The 17,523-nt window shown below is 45.9% G+C and overlaps 1 protein-coding gene across 6 annotated transcripts in view; it reads right to left on the bottom strand.

The window, feature by feature from the left end:
* The window catches only part of LOC129696527 (putative leucine-rich repeat-containing protein DDB_G0290503), a 402,087-nt gene that overhangs the window by 27,381 nt on the left and 357,183 nt on the right, over positions 1 to 17,523 (bottom strand). For all 6 annotated transcript variants that reach the window (XM_055634522.1, XM_055634523.1, XM_055634521.1 and 3 more), the window contains one exon: positions 1,931 to 2,033. In XM_055634522.1, the coding sequence (XP_055490497.1) occupies positions 1,931 to 2,033 (103 nt within the window). The remainder of the gene's footprint in view (positions 1 to 1,930; positions 2,034 to 17,523) is intronic.

Here is a 17,523-nt window from a genome sequence, read left to right as displayed (position 1 = left end):
CAATGAGTATATTCCAAAAAATGTTGCTTTATTCAAGCAAATTTTGGCTCACATAATTAGGTTGTTTTGTGTGATTTGTGAATGGTTTAGTGACCTCATAAGGCCTTTGCATGTATTCCACTGCAGTACTGCGGAAGCAATGATCTGCAAACAACTGAGTATAGAAGTTGGAAGGTCATGTTGTAGTTGGATAAGACGTTGGTGAGGCCACTTTTAGAGTATTGTGTCAGTTCTGGGCACTGTGTTATAGGAAGGATGTTGTCAAGCTGGAAAGGGTACGGAGAAGATTTATGAGAATGTTGCCAGGACTAGATGTGAGCGAGAGGGAAAGGTTGAGTAGGCTGGGTCTCTATTCCTTGGAGCGCAGGAGGATGAGGGGTGATCTTATAGAGGTGTGTAAGATGATGAGAGGAATTGATCAGGTAGATGCACAGAGTCTTTTGCCCAGAGTAGGTGAATCGAGGACCAGAAGATGTAGGTTTAAGGTGAAGGGGAACCGATTTAATAAGAATCGAGGGGTAATTTTTTCACACAAAGGGTGGTGGATGTATGGAACAAGCTGCCAGAGGAGGAAGTTGAGGCAGGGACTATTCCAACATTTAAGAAACAGTTGGACAGGTACATGGATAGGACAGGACTGGAGGGATATGGACCAAACGCTGGAAAGTGGGACTAGTGTAGCTGGGACATGTTGGCCGGTATGGGCAAGTTGGGCCGAAGGGCCTGTTTCGACTCTATGACTCTAACTGATCTTCCAACCAACCCTTCCATAAACTGTCATAGAGAGTTAGTAAATTGTGTGCTATAAAACAGTTTTAGTAAACCTCATTGCATTTGTATGCAACAGCCAGCCAAAGAGTAAATTGGAGACACAAGAGACTTCCGATGTTGGAATCTTGAGCAAAAATCAAACTGCTGGAACAATTCAGCGGGTCAGGTAACATTTGTGGAGGGAAACGGACAGGCAATGATTTGGGTCGGGATGTCAGTCGGCAGAAAGGTTCCAATTCAAAGTGTAATTTGTCCATTTCCCTCCACGTATAGACATGCTTTCGTTTTTGCACTATATTGTTTTATTTTTAATTTATTGAATGTCTTCTTGTTGCTTATGGTATCTACTGAGTGCTATGTTTACATACCTGTTATGCTGCTGCAAACTCCCCGTTGGATTGCAACCTTGTCGTGGTCGGGGAGCTTGTGTGTCTCAGTGACCCCTAGAGCTATGCCAGCGGGAGATTTGTCTCCTGTTAGGGTCTCCCGTGCTGGACAGGTCAAAGGGTAGAGGCGAGACGAAGAGCGATCCACTTGTCCTCCAGGTTGGAGGTTGAGCACAGGGCTAACAACCCTGTCTCGTAAAACAAATATGTTACGGAAACAGCAACTGAAGTAATCAACAAGGAGTGGAGGACCTTCGTTGCTGCCCTACATGCCAGGAGGCATAATAGGCAGTAAGTAAGTAAGTAAGTAAGTAAGTAAGTAAGTAAGTAAGTAAGTAAGTAAGTAAGTAAGTAAGTAAGTAAGTAAGTAAGTAAGTAAGTAAGTAAGTATGCTACTGCAAGGAATAATTTCATTGTTCCGTTTTGGGACATATGACAATAAAACACTTGACTTTTTAAATATTTTGCTGATTACCAATTAAATGGTTATTTACATTTTTAGGTGTTCTTTTTGTAAATAGATTTATTGTAGACTAGTTCACTTGGCCTAATGGCGATGGATTTACAAGCTATTGTTATTTGATAAATGGCCACACTATCTCAAATCCGGTTAGTCAATTATTTGTAAACCAAGAGGTTAAATTCTAATGGCTAAACAAATTCTCCAGGTTCCTGAAGAGTTAAGGCAATTTTATACAGATATTGAGCAATTTTTTTGGTCAAAGGTTTAATCAATTATCACATTAAAACTGGATATGTTCGTGTAATTGTACCTGTTGGTGCAGCAGTTCTATGGACTCAATGCTGGATTTCAATCTGCCGTGCATATCTTCAATAGCTGCAAGTTTTTCTGTTTTGAGGTTCTCCTGCTCATGCCTAATGCAAAAAGAACAGAAATAATTCACTGTCTTCTATGCTTCCTAAAAAATTGTTTCCAATGGAAAGAATGGTTTTGAAAATGTGATTTGCTGGCAGTTCTGCAGACAGACACTGGCAACAAAACCACCTCCTACAGGCTATCAGGTTTCTTGCTGGTTATGGAAATCATCTCTTAGCTTATTATTTATCACTCCTTCGGTTTCTGCAGGCAGGGAGGGACTTTCTTTTCTCCAAGGACTTGACCATTGTAACTGTTGAATGAATAAGACCAATGCAGGCTGCTGTTCTCAATTACACTTATAGAAGTGGAACAGAGGCATTGCATATTGGACAATACGTAAACTGTTGGTAACATCAGCTTCCTATGTAGATAAAACTACACAGGAGCTCTGGATCATTATTTTCATCTTGATGTTTTCCAGCACTGTGAATAATAACAACTTAATGGCAAATACACAAAATAATGTTTCTGTGGTGTTGCTCGAATGCAGTAATGCAGTAAATAGAGGACGTCAAGGAGGAGAAATGAAAATCAAGGCGGTTGGGATACAGAATAAAAAACAGTGGTGATTTCATGAATATTTTTTAAAGCATGGCATTGGAGAACGACCCAGACAGGAAGTTCCAGAGGGAGGAGAGCAGTAGGAAAATGAGTACATTGGAAATAGCTGGCAAGGTGAGAGTGATGAACAAAGCTCTAAAAGAACAATAAACGTAGAAATTGGATAAATTAGAAACAGTTTTTCAAGTGCAAATTGCACATAGATGAGGTTTAACAGGGAGTAGATTAATCCAGTAATGATTTCCCTGTGAAATTGCACCAATTGGGCAATAGGCCCAGGCATTTTGGTGTACAATTACCCTACTGCTTGTCTCACGTTTGGCCTGCTTCAGTCGCGTGGCTCATAAGGTTACCAGTCATTTCCTTCTTTACGAACAGTTCTGGAGCATGTGGCATAATCTGTTACCTTTGTTGCCTACTTGTGGCACAACTAGAATACACCGGGTCATGCCAATGCGGCTTAAATGCCTTGAGGGAAAATTGTAGGGGAAAGCAGGGCAATTCTAGTACCACACACATCCCATCAGTAACGAGGCATAGATTCTCCATTTAAAGGAACAATCTGCAGTCATCTGCAGTCCCACCTGGTTAGCTTAAGCTCACTACAGGCTGCTCAAGCAAACTCAAGTTTATAGAATATGCTAGAGTTAACTGTAGTACATTTAGGCTCTTTAGTATTGATGGAGCTACTAAACATCTTGTATTGAAGAAAGTTGACACTCAAGCAATTGTGTGGCTTGTACAAAAATATCAAAACCATAGGGTGCAGGTACATATACAATTCAGCACCCTTTTCACCTTAAAGAAACTAATAACCCCTCATCAGCGGCAACTATGTACACACCATACATTATTGTACTAATTAACAATTTACAAACCTGTAAAATTAATTATTTGCTGAGAAATATATTTGGAGTGAACAACAATAAATGTAATTAAAAATAAACCTAGTTCTCTCAATTGCACACTTAAAATGATAAATAGGATTGCCACATTATCTGCTCCCAGCATGATAATTCCTTTTTGATAATACATTGTGTTACATACCTTTTTAAAGTAACTCTTAATGTTCATATTTGCAAACAACTGCAGCATTTACAATTGCACATAAAACTCGTATTACGTGATGTAGGTCATACTTATTTTTCATTTATTTGTCATTATTTTTGTTTTTTTCTCATATTAATAATCATTACCAGGTAAAATGGCATTGGGCATTTTAGTGCACAATTCAATTCTGTGCATCTAATGTTTGACCTGTGACAGCAGCCACACTTACTTTGGAGGCTCCTCGGATGTGGGATGAAATCGCTGGAGACATCAGTCGTGGAGAGCAAGCTGTAGGAGGTTACCCTGGGGCACAAGATGGCTGGCAAGGGGAAATTAGGAACAATGGTTCATGGGCCGAGCCGATCGTGGGTAACGGAAGGGATTGGGAGCCGCTTTGGTAGAACAAACACGTGGTAATCTGGACTTTGAACTGAATAAAATGGCGCCAGACATGGCGGCTCTGGCATTTTATATGCAAAATGAATCACACTGTCCAATGCTTAATTGCATATGTGACAATAAATATCCATTGAATATCCATTGAAGTCAGACCCATTATACTGTAAGTTATGCACCACCCCATTTCAGCCCTTTCTCTGTAACTTTGTCTTTGCACTTTGTGGTGGGCTCAGCAGGCACTTGCATAATGAGCAGCACCTGCCCAAGAATCTCACTGCTAACCAAAATATCAAAGGTGTTTTTCTTGCTGTTGCAGCAAATTAAATGTACACAACTCTTGCCGGCTGCCACCCAAACAGTCAACATTGCAAAGCTATTGATATTGAAAAAGAAACGTAGTATTCCTGAAGTGTACTCTTTCTTGATATTATCAGCACATGCTGTGACCCAAATTCAGATTAAAAATATTATATCCAGTGTCAGGGGCTTTCAGCATAAAGTCATGGAAAATGTACAATGCAAGAGGCATTCAAGCCACTATACCCGTGCCCATCAAAATGGAGCAACCCAAGTTAATCTTGCCTTCCAGTGCTAGGTGGGTAGCCCTGCGGGTAATATTTCTCACACACACATCCAGGTATGTTTTTAGGTAAGATATGAATTTCTGTTTTTACCACCTTTTCAAGCAATGAACTACCATACCTCTAATGGTCATAGCAATTATTTAAATAAATGTAAGCTCTTACTTTTGCATCTCACTGCTATGGAAAATAGATCCTTTGTAGTTAGTACCTTCAGCATTTTATTTACACTGATCATTTGTGACCTCTTTGACATGCATCTTTTGCATACACAGGCTTAACGTCCTTCTTGGAAGTTCCCAGAAGAGAATGTTTAACTCACCTGGTAGCCCAGGCTTTACACTCCTCTTCAGAAAGTCTATCACCAAAGTCCATCCGTTATGGTACTGAGTATCCTAGTTACGAATTTTTCATTTCCTGCGATTATCTTTTTTGCTGCGACGGCCCCTGACCACACTGGAGGCATCATGAGATCCTGACTCTCAACCATATTTGAACACGAGTTTGTTTGAGCAAGGATAGTTCGTCCGATAGGTTGAGTGGCTCCTGGATCTCTTTGTTATTTTCTGAAATGCTCTGTCCCTAAAACCAATCAATAACTATGATTGTAGATGCAGGACTTTGGCTCATAACCATACCTGGAAACTGGACTCATCCGTTTCCACTGGTGATCCCACAAGTTATCTCACTCAAAACTTGGGGATCCCCTCCTGCACAGATGCCCAAGCTATTTTGTTACATTGCAATAGAAGGTTTTAAAAGTGTTTCAAATACAGAAATATGCAAATGTAACACTACGAACATGCATATTGTAAAGACGTGTCAAAACGCACTATGTCTTCACTACTGTTTTTATTACTAATCACACTACTCACACACATTACTGCCCTAGCTGTCCGTCGTCTGTCACCGGAGCTAGAGAGCGATCTAGAGGTGGGTAGGTTACAATTATACTGGTGATATGGGGAGTGGTTAGTAGTGGTGAGGTCACTATGTTAAAGGAACATGCACTAGTCTACATCCTTTCCCTTGGAAACAAAGCAGGGCGGCAGTGACAGGGCGACCATGACTCATACGCTACAAGCAGTTAACCGCACACACAGTCAGGCAACAGTTAAACAAATTCCCCGTAACGTACAGGCGGCTTGACCAACCGCCCGGAGCGAGTGCGCAACTCGCCCTCCCCCTCCTCCGCAGGAACAACAGGTACAGGAGCAGGAGCAGGAGCGGGAGCGGGAGTGGGTAAACGGGCCGGAGATCGGGCAGGAGAGGAATGGAGGGGAGCCCGGGGAGGGGAAACGGGCACAGAGGCGGGCAAACGAATAGGCAATGGCGGACTGGCAGCAGGGGAGCGGGGCACAAGGAGCGGAGAGGGCAGAGTGCTGGGCATGTGAGGAGTGGTAGGCAGAGAGGAAGAAATTGGGGGGGCAAAAGGGCCACCAGGGGGTGGAGTCGGCTCATTGACAGCCGCAAATGCTGGCGGGATCGGCGATAGATGGTACCCTCATGGTCAACGAGGTAAGAGCGTGGCGAGCCGGCAGAGCCGACGACCACCACCAGTCGGTAGTGTCCGGTGGGGGACTGCATCCGGATGACCTGACCAGGGAACAGACGCGGAAGGGGACGGCAGGACTTGTCGTGGGAGCATTTCTGTATTCCATGCTTTTGGGCAATGCGCACCTGGACGGCAGCAGGGCGGAGGATAGAAGGCAACAAGGACCGCTGGGACACAGGGATAGGTGGGCACGTGGTGCGGGACATGAGTCGCTGAGCAGGCGAGCCCAGGGCAGGGTCTCGGGAAATGTTGCGGAGGTTGAGGAGGTGAAAATCCGACCGGGAAAGTCTGCAGTGCTCCAGCAATTCCTTGGCACTGCGGACAGCGCTCCGCAAGGCCATTGCTCTGCGGGTACTCGGGGCTGCTGGTGAAGTGACGAAAGTTCTAGGTGACAGCGAAATCGCGGAACTCCGCACTGGAAAACTGGCTACCGTTGTCCGACTGCAAACTCGCAGGGGAGCCAAAGGTCGCAAAGTGGCGGCGTAGCTTCCCAATGACAGCAGCAGATGTGAGGGAGGTCAGCTGGTCCACCTCGAACCAGCTGGAGTAAGAATCCACAAGGACCAGGAAGTGCTTGCCACGCCACTCGAAGATGTCAGTGGCGACTGCCGTCCATGGCAGATCGGGGACAGGCTGTTGTAGAAGCGGCTGCCGTTGCTGGTGGGGAGAGAGACTATTGCAGGTGGAGCAGGCGGAGACCCTCTCCCGGATGTCCGGGGCCATGCCGGGCCAATAGAACTGGCTTTGTGCCTGGTACAGAGTGGCCTCGGCCCCGGGGTGGCCGCTGTGGGCGGTTTGAAAGCAGTGGTCCAGCAGCGCGGCAGGCACCACAACCTTGTGGCCCTTCACCACCACTCCGTCATGCAGCACAAGCTCATCCCGGACCAGGAAGTAGGGCACGGCACCGGCTGGCAAGGATGAGCTACGGTCAGGCCAACCACGCCGGATGACGTCGGCAAGCTGCTGCAAGGCAGGATCTTTGGCAGTGTGCTGGGCCAGGGACTGCATCTGCTGTGAAGGCACAATATTAACGTTTAACACCATCAGGTCAGACGATTCGTACGGGTGACGGGTTGTGGACGTGCGCGGGACAGCGTGTCGGCCACGAACATGTCCTTGCCCTTGCGGTACATGACCCGAAGCGTGAAGCGCCAGAGCTGCAGCATCATACGCTGCAAGCGGGATGAGGCGGCGTGGATCGGTTTATTCAGGATCATGACCAGCGGCTGGTGGTCGGTTTCGATAGTGACGGTGTTGCCCAGGATGTAATCCTTAAACTTCGAGCAGGCAAACACCACGGCGAAGAGCTCCTTCTCAATCTGGGCATAACGCTGCTCTGCGGGGGTCATGGTGCGAGAAGCGTAGGAGACAGGCAGCTGCAGGCCATCGTAGAGCTGCAGGCAGGCGGCACCAAGACCGAACTTCGAGGCGTCGCAGGTGAGGACAATAGGACGCTGCAAGTCGAAGAACTTGAGAGTGGGGGTACTAACCAGCCTGGACTTCAGGATGTCAAACGCCTTCTGGTGCTTTGGGGACCAAGTCCAGGCAGTGTCCATTTTGATCAGCTCCCTCAGGGGCGCACTCAGCTCACTGAGGTCGGGAATGAACTTCCCCAGGTAGTTCACCATGCCCAGAAAGCGCTGCAGGCTGGGCACGTCGGCGGGTGCAGACATCCCAGAGACCGCTGCCGTCTTCTGCGGGTCAGGCATCAGCCCCTCAGCTGTGAAGACGTGGCCCACGTACGTGACCTCTGGGACGCGGAAACGGCACTTCTTAGGATTAAGCTTAAGGTTGATCTCACGAGCCCTGTCCAGGACTTGGCGGAGGTGGAGGTCCTGCTCAGCGACATCCTTCCCGTATACCAGGATGTCGTCGACTATGATAGCACACGGCAGACCGGCAAACAGCTGCTCCATGGTGCGCTGGAAGACCTCACTAGCAGAATTGATCCCGAATGGCATGCGAAGGAAACGGAACCTGCCGAAGGGTGTGCTGAAGATGGTCAGGTATGAGGAATGTTCATCCAGCGGTATCTGCCAGAAAGAGCTCTTGGCATCGAGGACCGAGAAGACAGTGGCCGGGCCAACCTGTGCAGCGACGTCCTCCACCGTCCGCATGGGGTAGTGCGGGCGCTAGATGGCAAGGTTCAGGTCCTTGGGGTTTATACAAATGCGAAGCTCACTCTTATCCTTCTTTGCAGCAACAACCATGGTGGAGACCCACCGGGTGGGATCACTCACCTCCTTGAGGATGCCCACGGCCACCATGTGGCGCAGAGTCGATTCTACCTTGTCCTTCATGGCAAAGGAGACGCGGTGTGGTGGGCGGACTACAGGCTCGACACCTGGGTCGACAACGATCTTGTAATTGCAGGGCAGCCTGCCCAGCTTGTCGTCGAAACGATCAGGGTACTCACGCAGGGGGTCCAGGAGGGTCCGCACCTGGTGGATATCGCGGTGAAAGGAGACCAAACCGAGGTCCTGGCACGCACGGGCGCCCAACAGAGTGGTGTTCTCAGTGTCCAGCAGATAAAAAGTGAGGGGCCGAGAGGCCTTCAAAACCTTGCAGATAAGGGTTGCCTTCCCGACTGGTACGAGCACACCGCCCCCATAGGCATGTAGATGGGAGTTGTCGGGAGTGACCTTCTCACCAGACCGTATCTTTTTAAAGAGGCTCACCGACATAACATTGGCAACTGCTCCCGTGTCAAGTTTCGCTGGGAAGGTCAACCCATTCACAGTAACATGCACCGAGGGATCCGTAATCAGCGCAGGTGCAGGTAATAGTGTAAAAATGCTTGATTCATCATGGGAGGAACTGGAATCAGAATCAGGGAGTTCATCCGAATGGTGCTGTGAACCGAGCGCGCTATCAGTCTCTGCAAGGTTGTTTAGCATTCTCCTGGGGGCAGGAGCCAGATTCCCACAGGACCGACATGCGGACGAAAAATGATTCAACTTTTTGCAGAAATTACAAGTCTTCCCCAGCGCTGGGCAAACATTAAACTGATGGGATGCAAAGTTGCAGTTGGGGCAACGACGCGGGCTGCCCCTCGAGGGGGCAGGGGAACCACGCTGGCGCGGCGGGCCATCGATCCACTGGCGGACAGCAACAACGGCAACGTTAAGGTCCTGAGCAGCAGGCGAAACCACGGAGGCGACAGCCGCCACCATGCGAGAGGCGTGCAGAGCCTCTGTCAAAGTCAGATCGGGCTTCCTTAGAAGTTCAGCCCACAGTTTCTCGTCCTGGAGACCGAACACCAGGACATCCCGGGTCATTTGATCGGGGGTCAGCGCGTCCAGGCGGCAACGCCGTGCCAGATGCCGAATCGCGGCAATGTAGGTGTCAATGTGCTCACTGGGGTTCTGACGCCTGGTGAAAAACTTAAATCGCTCTAGAATGCAGTTGGTGGGAATGTCGCACAGACCGGTGAACTTAGCCAAAAGACATACCGGGTCCCGAGCATCCTCACCATCAACGTATTCAAATGACTCCAATCGTTCCAGGGCCTCCGGGCCATACAAGTTTAGGAGCAGGTGTGACTGCGTTGCAGGGGTGGCATTAGGATGGGCAATAGCAATGTAGTGCTCAAAATCGCGTCGGAAGACAGCCCACCGATGGGCAATGTCGGAGTCAAAGACCAGCATATCAGGCTTGCGACAAGAGTTGGCCATGGTAGGGCACTGGAGAGAAACACTGAAGGGTAGGAAACTGGGCTAAAAAAGAAATAAAACCCGGTAAACAGGAGGTGCAAGGTACTACTATGACACCATGTAAAGACGTGTCAAAACGCACTATGTCTTCACTACTGTTTTTATTACTAATCACACTACTCATACACATTACTGCCCTAGCTGTCCGTGGTCTGTCACCGGAGCTAGAGAGGGATCTAGAGGTGGGGAGGTTACAATTATACTGGTGATATGGGGAGTGGTTAGTAGTGGTGAGGTCACTATGTTAAAGGAACATGCACTAGACTACACATATGGATAGAGACATTCAGCTAATACTAATGCACCTGGCCAGTTGTACTATTCGTTCGCTCGTGTGTCAGACGACGTGTAGCTCGTTGTTGGCTTCTGACGTTGTCCAACATGTTGACAGAATAGTCACCCGATGCGCCAGGGTGCATCGCGTCGTCGCTTCCAGGGATCGCCATGAGGAGGCTTCTGTCATGATCCCAATTGCACTATGAACCCTTATCTATACCTGCTTCCACCTCATCCCCCTTAGATTCTAGCACATGTTTGGAACTCAACAGGACTGATCTATTTTTTGCCCTTATGCAACCGATGCAAAAGTGGGTGACTATGTTTAGCTGATGCAGGGACTTGCATCTTGTACATGTTCTGCTCTCATAGTTAAAGAATTGGAATGGCATTCTGAGGCCTGGTATCTCCCGTAATACTCACACGACATACCACCTTCCTGCATGATTTCTTTATCTTTAGTCAGAGGCTGATGAATCTGTGGAATTCATTGTCACAGACAGCTGTGGAGGCCAATGCAATGGATATTTTTAAGGTGGAGATTGACAGATTCTTGATTAGGCTGTCAGGGGCTATGGAAGAAGGCAGGAGAATGGGATTGAGAGGGAAAGATAGATCAGGCATGATTGAATGACAGTGGACTTGATGGGCCGAATGGCCTAACTCTGCTCCTGGAACTTATGAACATGAATAGGTTTCTGCATGTTTAGTATTTTTGCTGGGGTTCCCCGGTTTGTACATCCAGTAAATTCACAGCAGCTGACTGAGAAATATCTGAAAATTGTGGCTTTTAGTCAGTGTATTCAGTCTGACAACACATTTGCTAATTGTTTCTTCTGGTCCTGGTTACATGTGCCAGACTGGTAACTCTTTGAAGTGGCTAGGCATAACTGTCTCTTCAGACCTTTTACACCTTCATAATAAATTTCATCCATATTTGTGGTGCAAGTCAATGCGCCAGTGTCACGAATATCTCAAGTAGTAACATTGCTTTCTTCTTTTTGCAAACACCCACATTTCTCTGTTCTGTGCCTTCCTCTGCAACCTTAATGATAAAGTTTGCTCTAAGGAGCGTTTCCATATGTTTTGTGAACAGAGTAAAATGCTTTTTCTTCCCTAGTTTGCAAGCATCATCATTTTTCCGTCTTGAGAACCATGTTCTCCTTTACTTACACTTCATTACAGCCTGTTACTTCTTCAAGCAGCAACTCAGCAGTGGCTGGTATAATACCATATTAAAAGTCGCACCACATGAGGCACATAGTTCTTCAAGGAATCTATCTCCAACAACAGCATTTTACATTTTGCTGATAATCCTATTCCACGGACACTTCAGTTGTGACAACAACATTGGCAGCACTGCTTTAGCAAACTTTTTAGCTGAGGCATATTAAGGATCTCAGAGTCTGCATCGTAGCAAGCAATTGCCACACCACTGTCAGTTTTCCCTCCACAACCAAATATGTTATTTGCCCTAAATCAGAATGCATGTTAATAATGCCATTGTGTTCAGAATTACTTATAAAAGTAATAACATTAAGTAATAATATTTTCCAATAAAGTTGCACATAATTCTGCTTTTCAATTTCACTATCTTTCACATGAGTTTCAAATTTCAAACTCAATTTGCAATATCTCCTGTGCGACTGCTGCCAGGCAGCTGGAAAGCTCCTATTTTTCACTTTGAGTCCATCCTTGGTGATCCGTGAGAACCATACCCTGGGTGGTTTGCTTCAGATTGTTGCGCAGTCAATTCCGAGCTGTATTTGAAATTACTTTCAATGGGGCACAGAAGAACAGGCCATCTGGGAGGCTATGGTGGCAGGTGACTCAGTCCTCTTGTGAGGGTGGACATCAGCCTTCTGAACTTGGCAACCTCTCAGGGGACTGGGTAGACAATGATCCAACAATATTCTGGCACTCAGACCAATCTGCTATTATTTTAACTAGAGCTGACCCAACTGACAGATCTCCAGTCACAGGTGTCTAAACACTACCGTCCTCTCCTCAGACTCGTCATTGTGCCATCTGCATAGCACTTTGGCCATGGAGAGAGATGTGAATGCAAAGGGGTTGCATAAACTGTTCCATTCATTTTTCAAACAGTTGCCAACCTTAACTATCCTTGCAAAAAGTGGTGGTGAACCACTGAAGTTATTTTGGTGAAAGCAATCTTGGAGTTCCAGGATTTAGACCCAGTTGTGAGGAAAGAACGGAAATATATTTCCAAGACAGGATTACACTGGAGGGGAACATGGTGCTCCCATGTTCTTTGTTCATGAAGGAGATCAACTAGTACACCTCCTCTCAGCCCTTGTAGAACCACAAGCTATTCACAGGCAGTATCTCTGCCTCAACTGAGAACTATAATATGCCTACAAATGGCATAATAAGCTGCTGCCTGCCTAATGGTATATTTGCTTTTGAAGTAATGGTATTTTGTTTTAAAAAAAAGCATAAGCAGTTTACCAGTGGCAGATACACAGCTCCAGCTGATTACTGGTAAGACAGAAGAATCAGCAAGAATTGTGTGGCTTCTGTTGCACTTTACCAGGAAATGGTGCATAATGGGATTGTCACCCAATGAAGAAAAGTACATAGACAAGGAACTGTAGTTACTGATTGTGGGAGAAATGAGGGCTCAACCAAGTGGGGCACAAGGTAGAGAAGGGAAGAAAAGGGGGTTGCTTAATGACCTAAAATTGCGCAATTTGAAATTCATATCATGGGTTTAAGTTAGCCAAGTGGAATATGTGGTGCTGCTCCTCCAGTTGTGTGTGGCCTCACTCTGCCAATGGAGGCCTCCCAGGACAGAAAAAGCCAGTATAGGAATGGGAAGGGGAGTAAACATGGTGAACAAATCCAGCAGGCCTTGGCGGACAAAGTCGTGTGTTTGGTAACTACCTCAGCGTTGGATTGAACTAAAGGTGCCTACCTTTAGCTGGCTTTCCATTTAGTAACTCATTTTGTAAAACGGGGTGGAAAGAAACATAGTTAGTTCAGATGAGGAGTGGATACAGATGGCTGAAGATCTAGAAAGAAATCAAAGGATGAATTGGAGAAATATTGAAGGATATTTCTGTGGAACTTAAGGAAACATCAGCCCATTCCTCAAGAATATTTGGACAATTACTTCAGCAACAACACTAGAAGAATGTGTGCAGAGTATCAAGTTATTGAAAGCCTTTGAATAGGTACTACTTTGCAGCGGAGGGAAATGCACAGATTAATTCAGTGTTAGGAAGATGCACATTATCTTGGAACAAACAGCAGCTGTGGTAATCTCCTGCATTGCTCAAGACACATGGTCTACAAGCATGTTGTCCTTCCAATGTGCATACTTTCCATAGTGTCATTGAAGATGTGAGGAACACAGACTGCTGAGTTTCATGTGTGAATACCAGCCTTGTTGTGGGAATACTCCAATTCATTGGTGGGCTTTTAAAATTATTTGATTCTTCTTGTCGCTAGGAAATTTTCCATTACTTTCTTCTTCATTTTGAAAGCATACAGAGGCCAAAGGGTGATTAGTTAATGACAATTTCCTACATAGCTACATTGGGGTGTTGAAACCAAAGCAATTATTTGCACTGACTCGGGTTTCAACATGAAAGGGAGGATATGAAGGGAGTAAAATCACTTCTGTTTGACCTAGTGGGGCTTTTTCACTATACATGATTTATAACTAGAAATAGGAGGAACCTTCCTGCCCCTAAAGCCCATTCTAATGTTTTGATCTATACTTTTATATTTAATCAATGCCCATTAATATTCTTACAACAAAAATATGTTGATCTTAATCAAGAACATTTCAGATGATCCAGCACTATAACACTTTGGTATGCAAATTTCAGAATTACACTATTTATTTTGGAGAAAAAGTGCTTTCTGATTTCATTCTTAGAGATCATACTCTCTTCTCCTATATTCCCAGTTATAGTAAATAATGTCCCTGTATTTATTTGATTAAATGCTTCAAACAAATTAATTGATCCCCTCGCAGCATTCTAAATGTAAGGGAATATTATTGTCCTCATAACTTAACACTGATATCATTCAGATCAGTCTACTGTATGGTTTCCAAGGCCAATGTATCTTTTCTGAGGTGCAGTGCCCAGAATTGCATGCGGTGATACAGATAAGTTCTGACCAAAATTCCACACAACTGGAGTTAGACTTGCTCCCTTTGTATTGCAGCCTTGAGGTAAAGCCAACATTCGTAGCATTTTGTATTGATTTTTGCCCTGGTCCAAGGCATTGAGTATTATTGCGGACACTTCACTGTTTCCATTCTCCATTGATTAGTTCTGAGGCAGAGTGCAAAGGAACATTTTAAAGCTCATAAGGAAAGATTATCTTCATAAGCAGTTGCTTCGTTCTCAGCAGTTTGCAGACTTGATGACAGGGGTCTTGAGAAAGAGAGGATGGATCCTAATGAATCAATATAGTGGAGAAAATGAAGAAATGTATGAAGTATATCAATTAACTTAACTTAAAAAAATGTACCACGATGGATCTCAAGGAAAATAATTTGTGAGGTTTTGTGATCATTCGGGAAGCAGGACATGGCGACCATGGCAGCATGGAAGCGTAAGGGCAGCTGTGGGAGGCTTCAGACATTGCGATGGCAGTGGTCGAAGGTCGTGGTGTTGGTGGGGGGAGACCGCTGGAGGGTGAGTGAGCACATCGAGTGCAGCCGCAGCAGGTACACAGAGCGGCAATGAAAGGAAGTGATATCATGGACTGGGGGCAGGCTTATCCCTGCATCATTGAGCCAGTACTGCCAGGACATTGGACCTTAAAGTGAGAAAGTAAGCCAAGAGTCAAGAGTGTTTATAAAGGAACTGCAGAAATGGCCCAGGTGTATTTGAGTGCTGGGTGGAAATGAGTGGTGAAGTGGATGAAGTCAGTATCGAAGACTGCATTGGTGCTACCTCCTGCACCCACACACAAGTCACTGACTTCATCCATTTCACCACCAACTTCCAACCGGCACTCAAATACACCTGGGCCATTTCCAACACTTCCCTACCATTTCTTGACTATCTCCATCGCAGGTGATAGACTTCTGACCGACATACACTATAAACCCACTGACTCCCATGACTATCTGGACTACACTTCTCCCCACCCTGCTTCCTGTAAGGACTCCATCCGCATCTTCCAATTCATCCGTCTAAGCCGCATCTGCTCCCAGGATAAGGTGTTCCACACCAGGGCATCAGAGATGTTCTCATTCTTCAGGGAATGGGGGTTCCCCTCTTCTAATTTCTTCAGGTCTTCAGAGATATGCATGCCCAGGAATTTGAAGTTTTAAACTCTCTCCACCACTGTCTTGTCGATGAAGACAGGCTTGTGGATGCTCAGCATTCCTCTTCTAAATCAATTCCTTGGTTTTACTGACGTTGAGGGCAAGGTTGTTATTCTGGCACCATTTGGTCAGTCGACCGATCTCCCTCCTATACTCTGACTCATTGTCATCCATAATTTGTCCAAATCGGTGGCGTCTTCAGCAAATTTGAAGATGAAAATTATACACAGCTAATGGTATAGGTGGGTGGAGAAGGGGGCAGAGCACACAGCCTTGAGGTGCTCTCATGCTGATGGTTTTCGAGAAGGAAGTGTTGTTGCCAATTTGTATTGATTGTGTTCTGTTCATGAGCACGTTGAGGATCCAGTTGCAGATGGATGCGCAGACACCCAGTTCCATGAGCTTGGTAACCAGTCTGGAGGGGGTGATGGTGTTGAACACCGAGCTGTAGTCTATGAACAACAGCCTGATGTGTGTGTCTTTATTGTCCAAGTGGTTCAGTGCAGAACAGAGAGCTAGCAAGATTGCATCTTCTGCTGATCTAGAAGATAGACCCAAAAAGCTGCAGTAACTCAGCGGGATAGGCAGCATCTCTGTAGAGAAGGAATGGGTGACGTTTCGGGTCGAGACCCTTCTTCAGGCTGGTTAGGGATAAGGGAAACGAGAGATATAGATGGTGATGTGGAGAGATAAAGAACAATGAATGAAAGATATGTAAGAAAGTAACAATGATAAAGGAAACAGGCCATTCTAAGCTGCTTAGTAGGGTGAAAATGAGAAGCTAGTGCGACTTGGGTGGGGGAGGGATATAGAGAGAGAGGGAATGCCGGGGCTACCTGAAGTGAGAGCTATCAATATTCATACCACTGGGCTGCAAGCTACCCAAGAAAAATATGAGATGCTGTTCCTCCAATTTGCATTTAGCCTCACTCTGACAAGGGAAGAGACCGAGGACAGAAAGGTCCGTGTAGGAATGGGAAGGAGAATTAAAGTGTTTAGCAACCAGAGGATCAGGTTGGTTCAGGCGGGCTGAGTGAAGGTGTTCTGCGAAATGATCACCCAGTCTGCGTTTGGTCTCGCCGATGTATAAGAGTCCACATCTTGAACAACAGATACAGCAGTTAGAGGAGATGCAAGTGAACCTCTGCCTTACCTGAAAGGACTGTCAGGGTCCCTGGACAGAGTCAAGGGAGGAGATATAGCGATAGTTGGTGCATCTTCTGCAGTTGCAGGGGAAGGTACCTCGGGAGGGAGCGGTTTGGGTGGGAAGGGAGTTAACCAGGGAGTTGCGGAGGCAACAATAGGCATTGCAATGCATCAAGACTCTTGTCGAGGTATGAGTTGATACACGCCATAACCAACCTCTCAAAGCACTTCTTCACTACGGATGTTAGTGCCCACGTTAGTGGTTAGGCATTTAGGCAAGTCACCTGACTCCTTTTGGGTACCAGTATTATTGATGCCTTTTAAAGCAAGTGGGAATCTCAGACCTCAGTTATGAGAAGTTGAAGATGTCCGCAAAAACTCCAGCCAGTTGGTCTGCACAGCTTTTAAGAACGTGACCTGGTATACCATCAGGTCCAGACACTTACCGAGGGTGCACCCTCCTGATGGACCTTCTGACATCAGCCTCTGTGAGTCATATTGTAAAACCTTCATGGGCAATGGGAAGGCATATCCTTAGGCCAAGATCAAACAATATTTTCAGTGACAAGACTGGAAAGCTGCAAGATGGCACCAGAATGTGGCGAACATCTACTATTATCCATTATAATCATTCCATTCTTATATTTGGGTACGACTGTACTGGATAGCATGTAAAGCAAGTATTTTTTACTGTATTACGAGACAATAATACACTAAACTAAACATATGACTAATTGGACATTTAATATTTTGCATGTTGTAATATGTTCAAAACTGATGTTTACGCAAAAGGAGGTTGCATATGGGGATTATACATGACACAGGGCTTTATATATAATGTAGGCAATATGGGGAATTGAAATGGATGGGTGCAATATGTGGCAAGTGGATAAA

The sequence above is a fragment of the Leucoraja erinacea genome, chromosome 4, assembly GCF_028641065.1.
Source record: "Leucoraja erinacea ecotype New England chromosome 4, Leri_hhj_1, whole genome shotgun sequence".
Taxonomy (NCBI): Eukaryota; Metazoa; Chordata; class Chondrichthyes; order Rajiformes; family Rajidae; genus Leucoraja; species Leucoraja erinaceus.
Note: the sequence above shows the minus strand (reverse complement) of the source record. Positions and strands in the feature narration are given on the sequence as shown.